This window comes from Mustelus asterias, chromosome 16 (assembly GCF_964213995.1).
Source record: "Mustelus asterias chromosome 16, sMusAst1.hap1.1, whole genome shotgun sequence".
In the NCBI taxonomy this organism is placed as follows: domain Eukaryota; kingdom Metazoa; phylum Chordata; class Chondrichthyes; order Carcharhiniformes; family Triakidae; genus Mustelus; species Mustelus asterias.
Genome location: NC_135816.1, coordinates 15,478,560 through 15,491,295, shown reverse-complemented (window position 1 = coordinate 15,491,295; position 12,736 = coordinate 15,478,560). Strand labels below are relative to the sequence as shown.

General features: G+C 42.1%; 1 protein-coding gene across 1 annotated transcript in view; it reads right to left on the bottom strand.

Moving 5' to 3' along the window:
- LOC144505023 (uncharacterized) overlaps positions 1 to 12,736 on the bottom strand; it is a 296,824-nt gene that overhangs the window by 247,835 nt on the left and 36,253 nt on the right. Inside the window, exon 3 of the mRNA XM_078230677.1 lies at positions 10,258 to 10,329. Within this exon, the coding sequence (XP_078086803.1) occupies positions 10,258 to 10,329 (72 nt within the window). The remainder of the gene's footprint in view (positions 1 to 10,257; positions 10,330 to 12,736) is intronic.

Below are 12,736 nucleotides of genomic sequence, written 5' to 3'. Positions count from 1 at the left end.
CTGAGTTAAAAGGTTAAGCTGGGCTAAGTCTATTGGATTGAATTTAATGTACCAGCTCATGTTGTTTAAAACTATTATTTGCTCGGTGTACTTATTCAGTGATTATTGCCTCTGTTTGTTTTGTTCATGTTTATGTAATAAAGATTATTTTGGTGCTGTAATGTAATCTTGGAGCTTTGCCACGTATTTCTTTACCTTTGGATCTTCCACACATTTTATTTCAATGAACATGGTCTATCAAGCCAGATCCTAACACATAAATCTTTGGCAGGATCACGAAATCCATAAGTCTAAGTGAGATTGTTGAATCTATAGAGGAAGATGAGTAAGCGCTGACATGGTGGAATTATGTGAACAGGATTTCACAGTGAATTTTGTTATATTCATTCAACAGTAGAATGACTTTGTCAGTTGCTAAGACTTTTCTGGAAAGGCAAGTTCTATCCCTGAACGATTTACAAAGAATAATCTTGGCTATGTTAATAGCATTAGCAGAGAAGTTGAAGTTAGGATCAAGAGCAGGGGCTATGAAAGCTGACACAACTGAAGTAATAGCACAGCATTTGTTATTTGAAGAAGTTAATCCAGATATGATTACATTTGACTTGGTGCAATTTTAGTTGCAGATGAAGCTTCTTTAGATAAAGTCATAGAATCATAGAGGTTTACAACATGGAAACAGGCCCTTCGGCCCAACTTGTCACTGCCACCCAGTTTTTAACATTAAGCGAGTCGCAATTGGCCATGTTTGGCCCATTTCCCTCAATATCAATCTTACCCATGTAATTGTCTAAATGCTTTTTAAAAGACAAAATTGTACCTGCCTTTACTACTACATCTGGCAGCTCGTTCCAGACACTCACCATCCTCTGTGAAAAAATTGCCCCACTGGACGCTTTTGTCTCTCTTCCCTCTCACCTTAAACCTAGTTTTAGACTCACCTACCTTTGGGAAAAGATGTTGAGTTTCTAGCTGATCTATGACCCTCATTATTTTATAAACCTCTATATGATCACCCGTAAGCCTCCTATGCTCCAGGAAAAAAGTCTCAGTCTATCCAGCCTCTCCTTATAACTCAAACCATCAAGTCCCAGTAGCATCCTGGTATATCTTTTCTGCACTTTCTAGTTTAATAATATCCTTTCTGTAATAGGGTGACCAGAACTGTACACAGTATTCCAAGTGTGGCCTTACCAATGTCTTCTACAATTTTAGCAAGACGTCCCAACTCCTGTATTCAATGTTCTGACCAATGAAGACAAGCATGCTGAATGCCTTCTTCACCACTCTGTGACTACACGTTCAAGGAGCTATGAACATGTACCCCTGGATCACTTTGTTATTTAACTCTCCCTGACACCCTATCATTAACTGAGCAGGTTCTGCCCCAATTTGATCTACCAAAATGCATCACCTCACATTTATCTAAAATCAACTCTATCTGCCATTCATCAACCCACTGGCCCAATTGACCCAGGATCCCGTTGCAATCCTAGAGGCACCGCTGGGCACAGGTCTTAAGTTTGAAAAACAACCCTCTGCAACCACCCTCTATCTTCTGTCGTCAAGCCAGTTTTGTATTCAATTGGCTACCTCACACTGGATCCCGTGAGATTTAAACTTATGCTAGAACCTATCATGCGGTACCTTGTCAAAGGCCTTGCTAAGTCCATGTAGGCAACATTGACTGCATTGCCCTCATCCACCTTCTTGGTTACCCCTTTAAAAAACTCAATCAAATTCATGAGACATGATTTTCCACTCACAAAGCTATGCTGACTGTCCCTAATCAGTCCTTGTCTCTCTAAATGCCTGTAGATCCTGTCTCTCAGAATACCTTCTGACAAATTACCCATTATAGACGTTAGGCTCACTGGTCTACAGTTCCCAGGCTTTTGCCTGCAGCCCTTCTTAAACAAAGACACAGCATTTGCCACCCTCCAATCTTCAGGCATCTCACTTGTGGTTGTCGATGATTCAAATATTTCTGCTAGGGGACCTGCAATTTCCTCCCTAGCCTCCCACAATATCCTGGGATACACTTCATCTACCTTGATGCGCTTTAAGACTTTCAGCACCTCCTTCTCTGTAATATGTACACTCCTCAAGACATCACTATTTATTTCCCCACGCATAACATCCACGCCTTTCTCAATAGTAAATACTGATGAGAAATATTCATTTTGGATCTCACCCATCTCTTGTCGCTCCACGCATAGATGACCTTGTTGATCCTTAAGAGGCCCTATTCTCTCTCTAGTTACTCTTTTGTCCTTTATGTATTTGTAGAAGCTCTTTGGATTCTCCTTTGCCTTATCTTCCAAAGCAATCTCATGTCCCCTTTTTGCCCTCCTGGTTTCTCTCTGAACTCTACTCTGACACCCTTTATACTCTTCAAGGGATCCACTTGATCCCAGCTGTCTATGCTTGTCATATGCCTCCTTCTTCTTCTTGACCACGGCCTCAGTATCCTGAGTCATCCTGGGTTCCCTACTTCTACTAGCATTGCCCTTCCCTCTAAAAGAATGTGCTTACCCTGAACCCTGGTTAACACACTTCTGAAAGCTTCCCACTTACCAGACGTCCCTTTGCCTGCCAATAGACCCCCCGAATCAACTGTTGAAAGTTCCTATCTAATACTATCAAAATTGGCCTTGCCCCAATTTAGAATTTTAACTTTTGGGCCAGACCTATCATTCTCCATAGCTATCTTAAAACTAATGTAATTGTGGTGACTGGCCCCAAAGATGGAAAGAGAAAAAGAAAAAGAAGCATACAGAGAAAAAAAAAGAAATGAAAAAGCTTGAACTGGAAAAAGAAACAGAAATCCTGAAGTGTGACCTGGAGCCTCAAAGAGAGAGAGGTTAACATAGAACCATAGTGTCATTGCAGTGCAGAAAGAGGCTATTCACCCACCGTCATCTGGGTAGAAAACTTTTTCACCCTGTCCCCGCTGATGCTTCTACCAATCACCTTAAATCTATGCCCCTGGTAATTGACTCCTTGGCTAACGGAAACAGATCTTTCCTGTCTACTCTATGTAGGCCCCTCATAATTTTGTACACCTCAAACAGATCACCCTTTATTCTCCTCCAACTATTCTAATAAAAACAACCCTAACCTATCCAAACTATTCTCAAAGCTACAATTTTGAAGCCCTGGCAACTTTCTTGTAAAGCCCCTCTGCACTATCTCCAGAGAAAATATGTCCTTTCTGCAATGTGCTGACAAGAACTGTGCACAAAATTCCAGCTATGGCCTAACCAACGCTTTATATAGTTCCATCATTACATTGCTACTTTTGTATTCAATACCTTGCCCAATAAAAGAAAGCATAAGCTTTCTTGACCATCTTGTCCACCTATCCTGCCACCTTCAAGGATCTGTGGACATGCATTCCATGTTTTCTCATTTCCGCTAACCCTCTCAATATTTTCCCATTTATTGAGTATTCCCTTGCTTTGTTTTTTCTTCCCAAATGCTTTACTTCACACTTTTCTGGATTGAATCCCATTTGCCACTTCTCTGCCCACTCAACCAAGTTATTGATATGATACTGGAGTTAATAGCTATCCTCTTATCACAACAGGTTTATTTGGAATCACGAGCTTTCGGAGCACTGCTCCTTCATCAGGTGAGTGGAGGTACATTCACAAACACAACATATATAGGCATAGGCACAATTGCAAGATAATTACAGATTTGATGTGAAGAATGGTTGGAATGAGAGTCTTTAAAGATAATCAAGTCATTACAGGTACAAACAGGGTGCGTGGAGAGAGGGATAATAACAGGTTAAAGAGGTGTAAATTTTCTCAAGACAGTTAGTAGGATTTTGCAAACCCAGGCAGTATGGTGAGGGTTAAATTTAGTGTGACGTGAACCCAAGATCCCGGCTGAGGCCGTCTTCATGTGTGCAGAACTTGGCTATCAATTTCGGCTCGGTGGCCTTCAAGACACACGACAATGTAGAATAGCTGAGATCTTTTGCTTCATCCCTTGTTTGCATGGCAATTTAGATAGCTTTCTTTTACATTTTCTCTCCACAAAATCATCAATTAAATCATCATATGTAAAATCTGTAAAATATGTAAAAGATGCACTTTCAATCAGCAATGTTGCCGAACTTATTAAATGTTCCTGACTCATCGTCCTTCGCAAATCATTTTTAACTCTTCAATATAGAAAAAGAACGTTCACAGAAAGCATTTGTGACAGGTATTGGTAAAAGTATTTTCAGAATGGTTTCCTCATTTGGAAAGGTTGCCTGTTAACCATCAAGTACAAGTCTGTACAAATCAGCTGGAAATCTCGAAGAACAGAGCTTATTATTATTGATGATGAATGAATTATTTCACTTGATCTTCAAAAAGATTTCTGTCGATGTCCTCCCAGTAGAATTCACTCAATTTTTTACTGCAGTGGCTTTTAGCATTTTCGTCCAATATTCTGTCCAAACGCATGCGAGGTAAATCAACATTTTTCTTCAGTGATTCACTTCTATTCTGCAAATGTACCACTATTGTGTCACAGATAACATTGAGTCTCAACGATGATCTTCTCTTTCCCTTTTAAATTGACTCCATTGTCTCTAGTTTCATTGAAAAATAACTTCCTGTGTCTTGTAAGCTTTTCATCATCAATGAGGCCTATATTTTTGTTAATGTTAGTGCCTCTGCTTCCACCGAGCTATAGTAATTGTGAACTTCTGTGACAAAACTTTTAACTGAGGCTAACAATTGTGCAGCATTCAATAAAGTTGTATAATCATTTTGCAGAGATATGCTCACAGCATTAATTCTTTGAAATAAATGGTTCCACGAAAGTGTAAAACAGGGATACAATACTTTTTAAAGCTAAAGATTTTGCTTCAGATTTCACACATGTTTTTTCTGAATTTGATGCAGCTATGTCTCATGATGTTTCTGTTATATCAACAAAGTTCATTTTCAAAGCCAGAACAGCAACTGCATGAGCGGACCACCTGGTGTCACAAATTTGTTTGACTGTCAAATGTTTTCCATTTGCCTGCTCCAATCGTGATTTCAATATATTCCACAAATGTGTGGAAATCAAAAAAAGGCATATACGTTTTGAACAATGTCAAAAAATCAGAGAGCTCTCTCATGGGATTCAGCTAGATTAAATTCAAGGAGTGACTGGAACATGGGATAAATAATGCACAGGGCTTGCATTGTTTGATCTTGCTTGTGGACCTTAACATTTTCCTGCCATATTTGCAACATTATAGAAGCTCTGCTTATGACAATTTTTGATGTCCAAACCTAAATTCATAATGATTTCCAAAACAGTGTCTCCAGACACTCAAAAGTACAGGATTGTAGTTGGACAAAACAAAGAAATTACAACTTCACCATCGCTGGTCACTTGCCTTATAATTCATTTTAATTGGTTCACATGATTCACATTTGGTTTTGAATCAACTATTATGGAATAGTGTTTGGCATCTTTTGCTTCATTAGTGAATTGGTTTCAGAGCTGCTCTGCCATTATAATAATAAAGTTATTACAGGCCCTATGCATTAAAAAGTTAATCTTTCCTGAGCTACAACATTGATAAATTTTCAAATGCTCTTTGAGAAACTCGTCAAATTCACTCAGGTATTCAAGGCAGGCTAAACAATTACCTCTTCAATTTCACACTGAGGACTCATCATGTCCTCTTAGAGATAGTCTTAAAGAAGACAGCAGTTTGACTGTGGCAACAACATGTCTCAGCACTTTCCTTCAATAAGAACACACAATTTCAAACTGAGCCAATAACACAAATCAATTTTTCCAGATAATTTGCATCTTTGAATGAACATAATATAGCTTTAATATGACCTTTGGAAGTTTCATGATCAGCAATATCTCTTCTAACATTTCTCCAGTTAGAGTACCCATTAAAGAATGCTTGTTTCCCTTAACTAGGGTCAGGTAGTAATTTGCAAACATAACAGTAGACTGCCTTAGATATTTCTGACAAAATCAACCAATTTCTAATTTCTGTCATCCCATTTCTCTTCACCCTCATAAAATGGGACTTATGAGAACTTCTAACCTGCCTTCAGCCTCTAACCTCAAACTCTTTCATCAAGTTTTCCATATTACCTATGTTTTCTGGTTTACTTAGTATAAAATATTCTAACATTCCTAGTGGGATAGATTTTGTCATAAGGCAATGTCTTCAGGGTAGATCCCTTCCCTGACTTCAGTCAGCAAACTCTCATTGTTCTCTTGTCATTTCAATGCCCACTTCTCATTCAATGCTTTCAGGAGTTGTAATCGATAAGTCTAAGCCATCAGATAATTCATCCATACTTTTGGATGAGGACGAATGATCAGTTTGTGAAGTGTTCAATACTTTGAATTTTTTAATGCAAAATGACGAACTGTCCTTTTGCCTCGCCTTCAATTTTCTGCATTTTTGACTGCCAGATAGATAGTGCATCTTAATATTGCTAAAGAAACTGATCTTGATTTTAGATAGCCAATAAAGTATCTGAAAGAGCAGGCATTTGCACAATCAATGCCACATTTTTATCAGTTTCAAGCTCTGTAAAAATTACATTAATCTTTTAACTATGAAACTGTGCTTTTGATCAAGAATTTTAAACAAGTCTCACTCTACTCTCTTCCTGCCCATTCCCCCTTCACAAACTCACAAACTCTCCCTCCCCATGGACTCTCAACCCTATCACAAACTCTCCCTCCATAATGCAACCCAGCCCTCCACATTTTCTCTCCCTTCAAGTCTGCAACCCAAATCCATCACACACTCTCCTCCCCCACAACCTCACACTCTTCTCCCCGATTTCCCATCCTGAACTTCCTAACTCACAGACAACAATCAGTAAGGATAGGCAACAACACCTCCTCCATCATCATCCTAAACACCAGTGCCACACAAGGCTGTGTTCTCAGCCCCCTACTCTACTCCTTAAACACCTATGACTGTGTGGCCAAATTCCCCTCCAGTTTGATTTTAAAATTTGCTGACAACACCACCGTAGTGGGCCAGATCTCAAACAATGACGAGACCGAGTATAGGAATGAGATAGAGAATTTGGTGAACTGGTGTGGCAACAATAATCTCTCCTCAATGTCAACAAAATGAAGGAGATTGTCATCGACTTCAGGAAGTGTAAAGGAGAACATGCCCCTGTCTACATCAACGGGGACGAAATAGAAAGGGGCAAGAGCTGCAAGTATTTAGGTGCTCAGATCACCAACAACTTGTCCTGGTCCCCCCATGCCGACACTTTAGTGAAGAAAGCCCATCAACGCCTCTACTTTCTCAGAAGACTAAGGAAACGTGGCTTATCAGCCATGACTCTCGCTGACTTTTACAGATGCACCATAGAAAGCATTCTTTCTGCCCAAGACAGCAAGGAACTACAAAAGGTCGTGAATGTAGCCCAATCCATCACGCAAACCAGCATCCCACCCATTGACTCTGCCTACACTTCCCACTGTCTCGGCAAAGCAGCCAGCATAATTAAGGACGCCAAGCACCCCGGACATTCTCTCTTCCACCTTCTTCCGTCAAGAACAGCCTCTTCCCTGCTGCTGTCAGACTTCTGAATGGACTTACCTTGCATTAAGGTGATCTTTCTCTATACCCTAGTTATGACTGTAACACTACATTCTCTCTCGTTTCCTTCTCTATGAACGGTATGCTTTGTCTGTTTTGCGCACAAGAAACAATACTTTTCACTGTATGTTAATACATGTGACAATATTAAATCAAATCAAATCAAGAAAGCTCTTCCTGATCCCTCACACTTCCTCATTTTCACTCACCTCACACACCTGGGGTCTTCAATCTTCAAGGCAGCCTGCCTCACTTATTATGGCCGCCGCTCCTCTTCCTTGCCTCAGGGTGCTGTCACGCGCCTGTTGCTCTTGCTGGCCTGGGTCTGCTGGTCTCTTATTGTGGTCTCACGCACCTCAACAAGTTGGCCGTGCGTTACCAGTTTTCCTGCTCTGTCAGACTCACCAATCAGAACCTGATTTTGCTCTGCATTTGCTGCTGATAGGCTCATTTGTATTTGTTTAACCTTATCAGCATATGCAGAGTAATTAGCCTCTGATAGAATGCACAGTGCACTGACCCAGCATCTCCTCCCTCCCCACATCCCACGTTGGTCAGGGCCCTGCACCTAGGCACGGTATGTTTCATTGTAAATTCACCTCTGATGAGGAGATTAAAGGCAGAGTAACCAATTATCAGTGATAGACAATTAAGTCAACTAATTATTGTTTGACATTTAGGTTTATTTGAGGTAAGGAAATGTGAGCTGAGTCATAAGAAGTCTGTTTAGTTAAGTTAAGATTCTTCCTTTTAGTGTTAATTGAAACTTTGCCTTCTATATATTTAACTTGTTACTTTTCTCAATTAATCTTTTGAAATTACCAGTTGAAGTGTTGAGTCTTACCTGATGGTTAAGTCTACTTTGAAACAAATGATTTAGTGGACAATCACAATCAGTGATTTATTGCAAATGAATTGCACCTCGTAAAACAAATTGAATAGGGAATCTGCTTGTGGGGGGCTCTAATCTGATGATGGTGGGAAGGTTATATTGGGGTTTTCTAATGGGGGATGAGATGAGATTGAGTCATGGAATAACAAATTCCTTCTCCTGGATCACAATGAATGCTCCCTGTGACTGTCCTTGTCTTGCAGCAACTGCTAAGATCCCTAAGGCTCTGAAAATCAGGCCGACCTCAATTAAATCTGTGAAGCAGATTAAACACAAAGCTTCCAATTCATTAACGTAGTTGAAATTCCAACTTCTGAAAGTCCAAAGCTCGATGGTTTTAAGTTGGATTCAACATTTTTCCATTGTTTGGGAGAATTTGAACTCCACTAACACACACTCCTATTCACTCCCCATTTTAAGATTTCCCCAATGTATCAATATTCTCCACCATGTTTCTTATGTTGCCTTTAAGTGTCAAATGATGTATTGGTAACAAAATTCAGTACATTCCATTGAGTGTGTCAGTGCACAGAGCAAAATATCCTCTTGTGTGGTATATTTCTCAGATTGATGGTTGTTTGAATTGTAAAACTAGGGTAGACAATGAGATAATGGTAATGTCACTGAACTAGTAAACAAGAGGCCCAGGCTATTGCTCAGGAACATGGGGTGGAGTGCAGAGTGTTGCAGAAGGCAGGAAAATGGACATTAAAGCCGTCAGCTCTGACTGCACATTTCTCCACTGTATCGGGGAAGCCTTTACAAATGGTGCTCTGATCTTTAGAAAACTAAGGTTGAGCCCAACCCACCAGTGTGAGGATGTGGGAACTGTTTTTTCAACATTTTCTTTTCAATTAACTGAACACGCCAATTCTAAACATTGTCTCAGTACAAGAAAGTAAAAATAGGAATCCTCCACTCCCCACCTGCCTCCCTGCCATTAGGGTACTACCCAGACATGATCCTCTCTCTCTCCCCCTGAGCGATGCACTTAACTGAGCACCTCTTGCGGGTTCCGCTCTCCAGGTGTGCACTGTGGGAGACCTGCTGTAATTATATATGAGGGAGGGGATTATCAGATCTGATAATTATATGTAAATTTATGGTAATCCAGGTTCTGACATTGAACATCAGGATTCCCATTATATCACTGGCGGGAGGGGCGGAACAATCTTTACCTTGGTGTGTAACGTGATTTGTGTTTCCCACGAGATATTCTGCTCCCATCGCCAATCCGGCCTGATGAAAATGGGAGTATAAAATCCCTCCCCATGGGGTTCAAATCCCACTCCAGCAACTGTTGGGATTTGAATTTGATGAATAAATCTGGAATATAAAGCTTGTCTTAGTAAAGGTGTTCATGAAAACCTCATCAATTGGTGTGAAAATTCATCTGGTTCATTAATGCCTTTTAGGGAAAGAAATCTGCCACTCTTACCTGGTCCAGGCCTATGCGTAACTCTGGACACAAAGCAATGTGGTTGTTTCTAAACTGCCCACTGAAATACCCCAGCAACCCGCTCAATTCAAGGCCAATTGGATTGGAAAATAGATGCTGGTCTTGCCAATGGGCCTCACACCTCATGAAAGAATAAAAAATGTTTACATTCACGTTGACAATTTCAAGAGAAACTATCAACAAAATCTTTTCCCTCGTTGTTTTAGATGCAGCTTTGCACTAAGTGGTGTAATGTCATCTCATCATTACATATGCAAATATTTACAGAGAATAATCATATTGATTTTTTCTAAAATTTGTCTGACTCACCTTTGAGTCTGAGTATCGTGTTCTGTTTCAGGATTTCTTTACTCGGTTGTGTTTGGGACAAGGTGAACAATCCTGCAAGTTGAAATGTGGAATTATTAATTCTCAGACTAATGGTGCCATGATCCTGCTGTACCTATTTATTAGTGTTACAAGTAGGCTTACATTAACACTGCAATGAAGTTACTGTGAAAATCCCCTAGTCGCCATACTCCAGCGCCTGTTCGGTTACACTGAGGGAAAATTTAGCATGGCCAATGCATTTAACAGATTGTGGGAGGAAACCGGAGCACCCGGAAGAAACCCACGCAGACACAGGGAGAATATGCAAACTCCACACAGACAGTGACCCAAGCCAGGAATCGAACCCGGGTCCTTGGTGCTGTGAGGTACCGTGTTGCCCCTGGTAGAAGTGCTGGTGGAAGTTGTTGTTTATAAAGTATTTGTTCCAATTTACACTCCACGATCCTTGATAATTTTTCTGATAAGTAACCAGTTGCTGGATGTCTTGTCCAGAGTGTGATTTCCATCTCCAGACAACAGGACCATCTCCAGGATTGTCTGGCTCTTTAATGATATGTCGGGGGTGATTCTCCCAAGTAACTCTAAGTGCCGAATTTGTGAAAACTGGAGTAACTCCTGCTGTTTTTTTTAGCGTGATTTACACAATGAATCTCTCACATTCCAAGACCTGCTAGAGTGCCCTATCGGGATTCACATTGAAAATGAGTGGGCAGGGCCTATTCCCACTGGAGAGGCCAGCAGCATAGCGCTGAGCGGCCACTGCACATGCGCCGATCTGTCAGCTCTGAGATTGACGCATGCGCAGTGGTCCCGCACTGCCAGCCTCCCGATTGCTGGCCAGCTCAATTGCTGGCCAGCCCCGTGAACCTGCATCACAGAACATTCTGACCTCCCCAACCCCCTATCGCTGGCCTCCCAGACCTCTCCAGGCAAGCCCCGATGTCTCCCGCCATGGTCAGCCCTGAGCTCCCGACCCCCACCCCCCGGCAGTCCTAATCCCCCCGCCCCCTCTCCCCGCAGCCCCGACACCCCTGGCAGCTCCACTCCCTCACCATGGATGGCCAGACCCGATCGGCAAACTCCTTCCTTCTGCCACCGATCCCAATGCAGAGTGACGGTGGGATCCCTCACCCCGACTGATCTCCCCCCAATAGGCCCCATCCCCCAATAGACACCGCCCCATCTTGCCCTGCCTCCTTTGGCACTGCCCGATGCCCAGTGGGGAGTGCCAAGGTGCCCCTTGGGCATTGCCAGTTTGCCCTTTGGGCATTGCCAGGGTGCCAGGCTGGCACTTCCACGATGGCACTGCCCAGGGGCACCCCCCCATTACCCCGACCTCCTGGAGGTCCTCAATGGCCTCTCTTCCCTCCAGTGGGGTCAGGCTACCTGTTCCCTGTTAGTGTGGAGCAGTTGTAAACCCCGCTGGAGGGAACTACTCCTGGCGGGGGAGATGCTAGCGGGCCCAGAAACTTCAGTCCCAGGCCCGCTAATTGGATGCAAAATCAAATTTCAATATTTAAATCAGTTCCACGCTGATTTCTGGCGCTGAGCTGATTACTCTAAAAAACCTAGCCCTGAAGACACATGGAAACCATAGCGCCCAGCAGGGAGTCCACTAAACGGCCTCCACTGATGTCTCCCAGCCCATTGCGCCTCTAGAGCAGTGCAGCGGGCTGGGAGAATCTTCACTGTCATCTCTGTTATCCAAAAAAAAGCAATGATTTGGCTTTCCTGTCAGAAATGGGAACAGTACAAATATTTTAATATCTAATCACAATTCTTTCATCTGATATTTATTTACAGTTATGCTTTTTCTATTTAACCGATCATGTGGGCAGCACGGTAGCACAGTGGTTAGCACTGCTGCCTCACAGCGCCAGGGACCCAGGTTCAATTCCAGTCTCATGTGACTGTCTGTGTGGAGTCTGCACATTCTCCCCATGTCTGCGTGGCTTTCCTCCCACAATCTAAAAGATGAGCAGGTGAGGTGGATTGGCCATGCCAAATTGTCCTTTAGTGTCCGTAGGTGTGTAGTTTAGGGGGATTCATGGGGTAAATGTGTGAGGTTATGGGTATAGGGTGGAAGAAAGATGCTCTGTCGGAGAGTTGGTGCAGCCTCCATGGGTCAAATGGCCTCCTTATGCACTGTGCAGTTTCTATGGTTCTATGTTGCCTTCAGGGGAATCAGTATTGCAGAGAAAACAGAGCAATGAGATTCAGGACCACATCAGCCAGTGCAGTCCTTGTAATGAACATCAAGCAAAGCAAGATAAAGTGCCACTCATGACACATGAGATCCCAGACAGATTGTGGATGAAACTTGGAAAGACCTCTTACTCCTACTGGAATTGATTATTGATTATTGATATAGCTAGAAGGGGTTAAATGATTCTTTATAATGTTGACAGTTTGCTCATATGATAATGTAATAACAGTATTAAAACAAATGAATGTGATT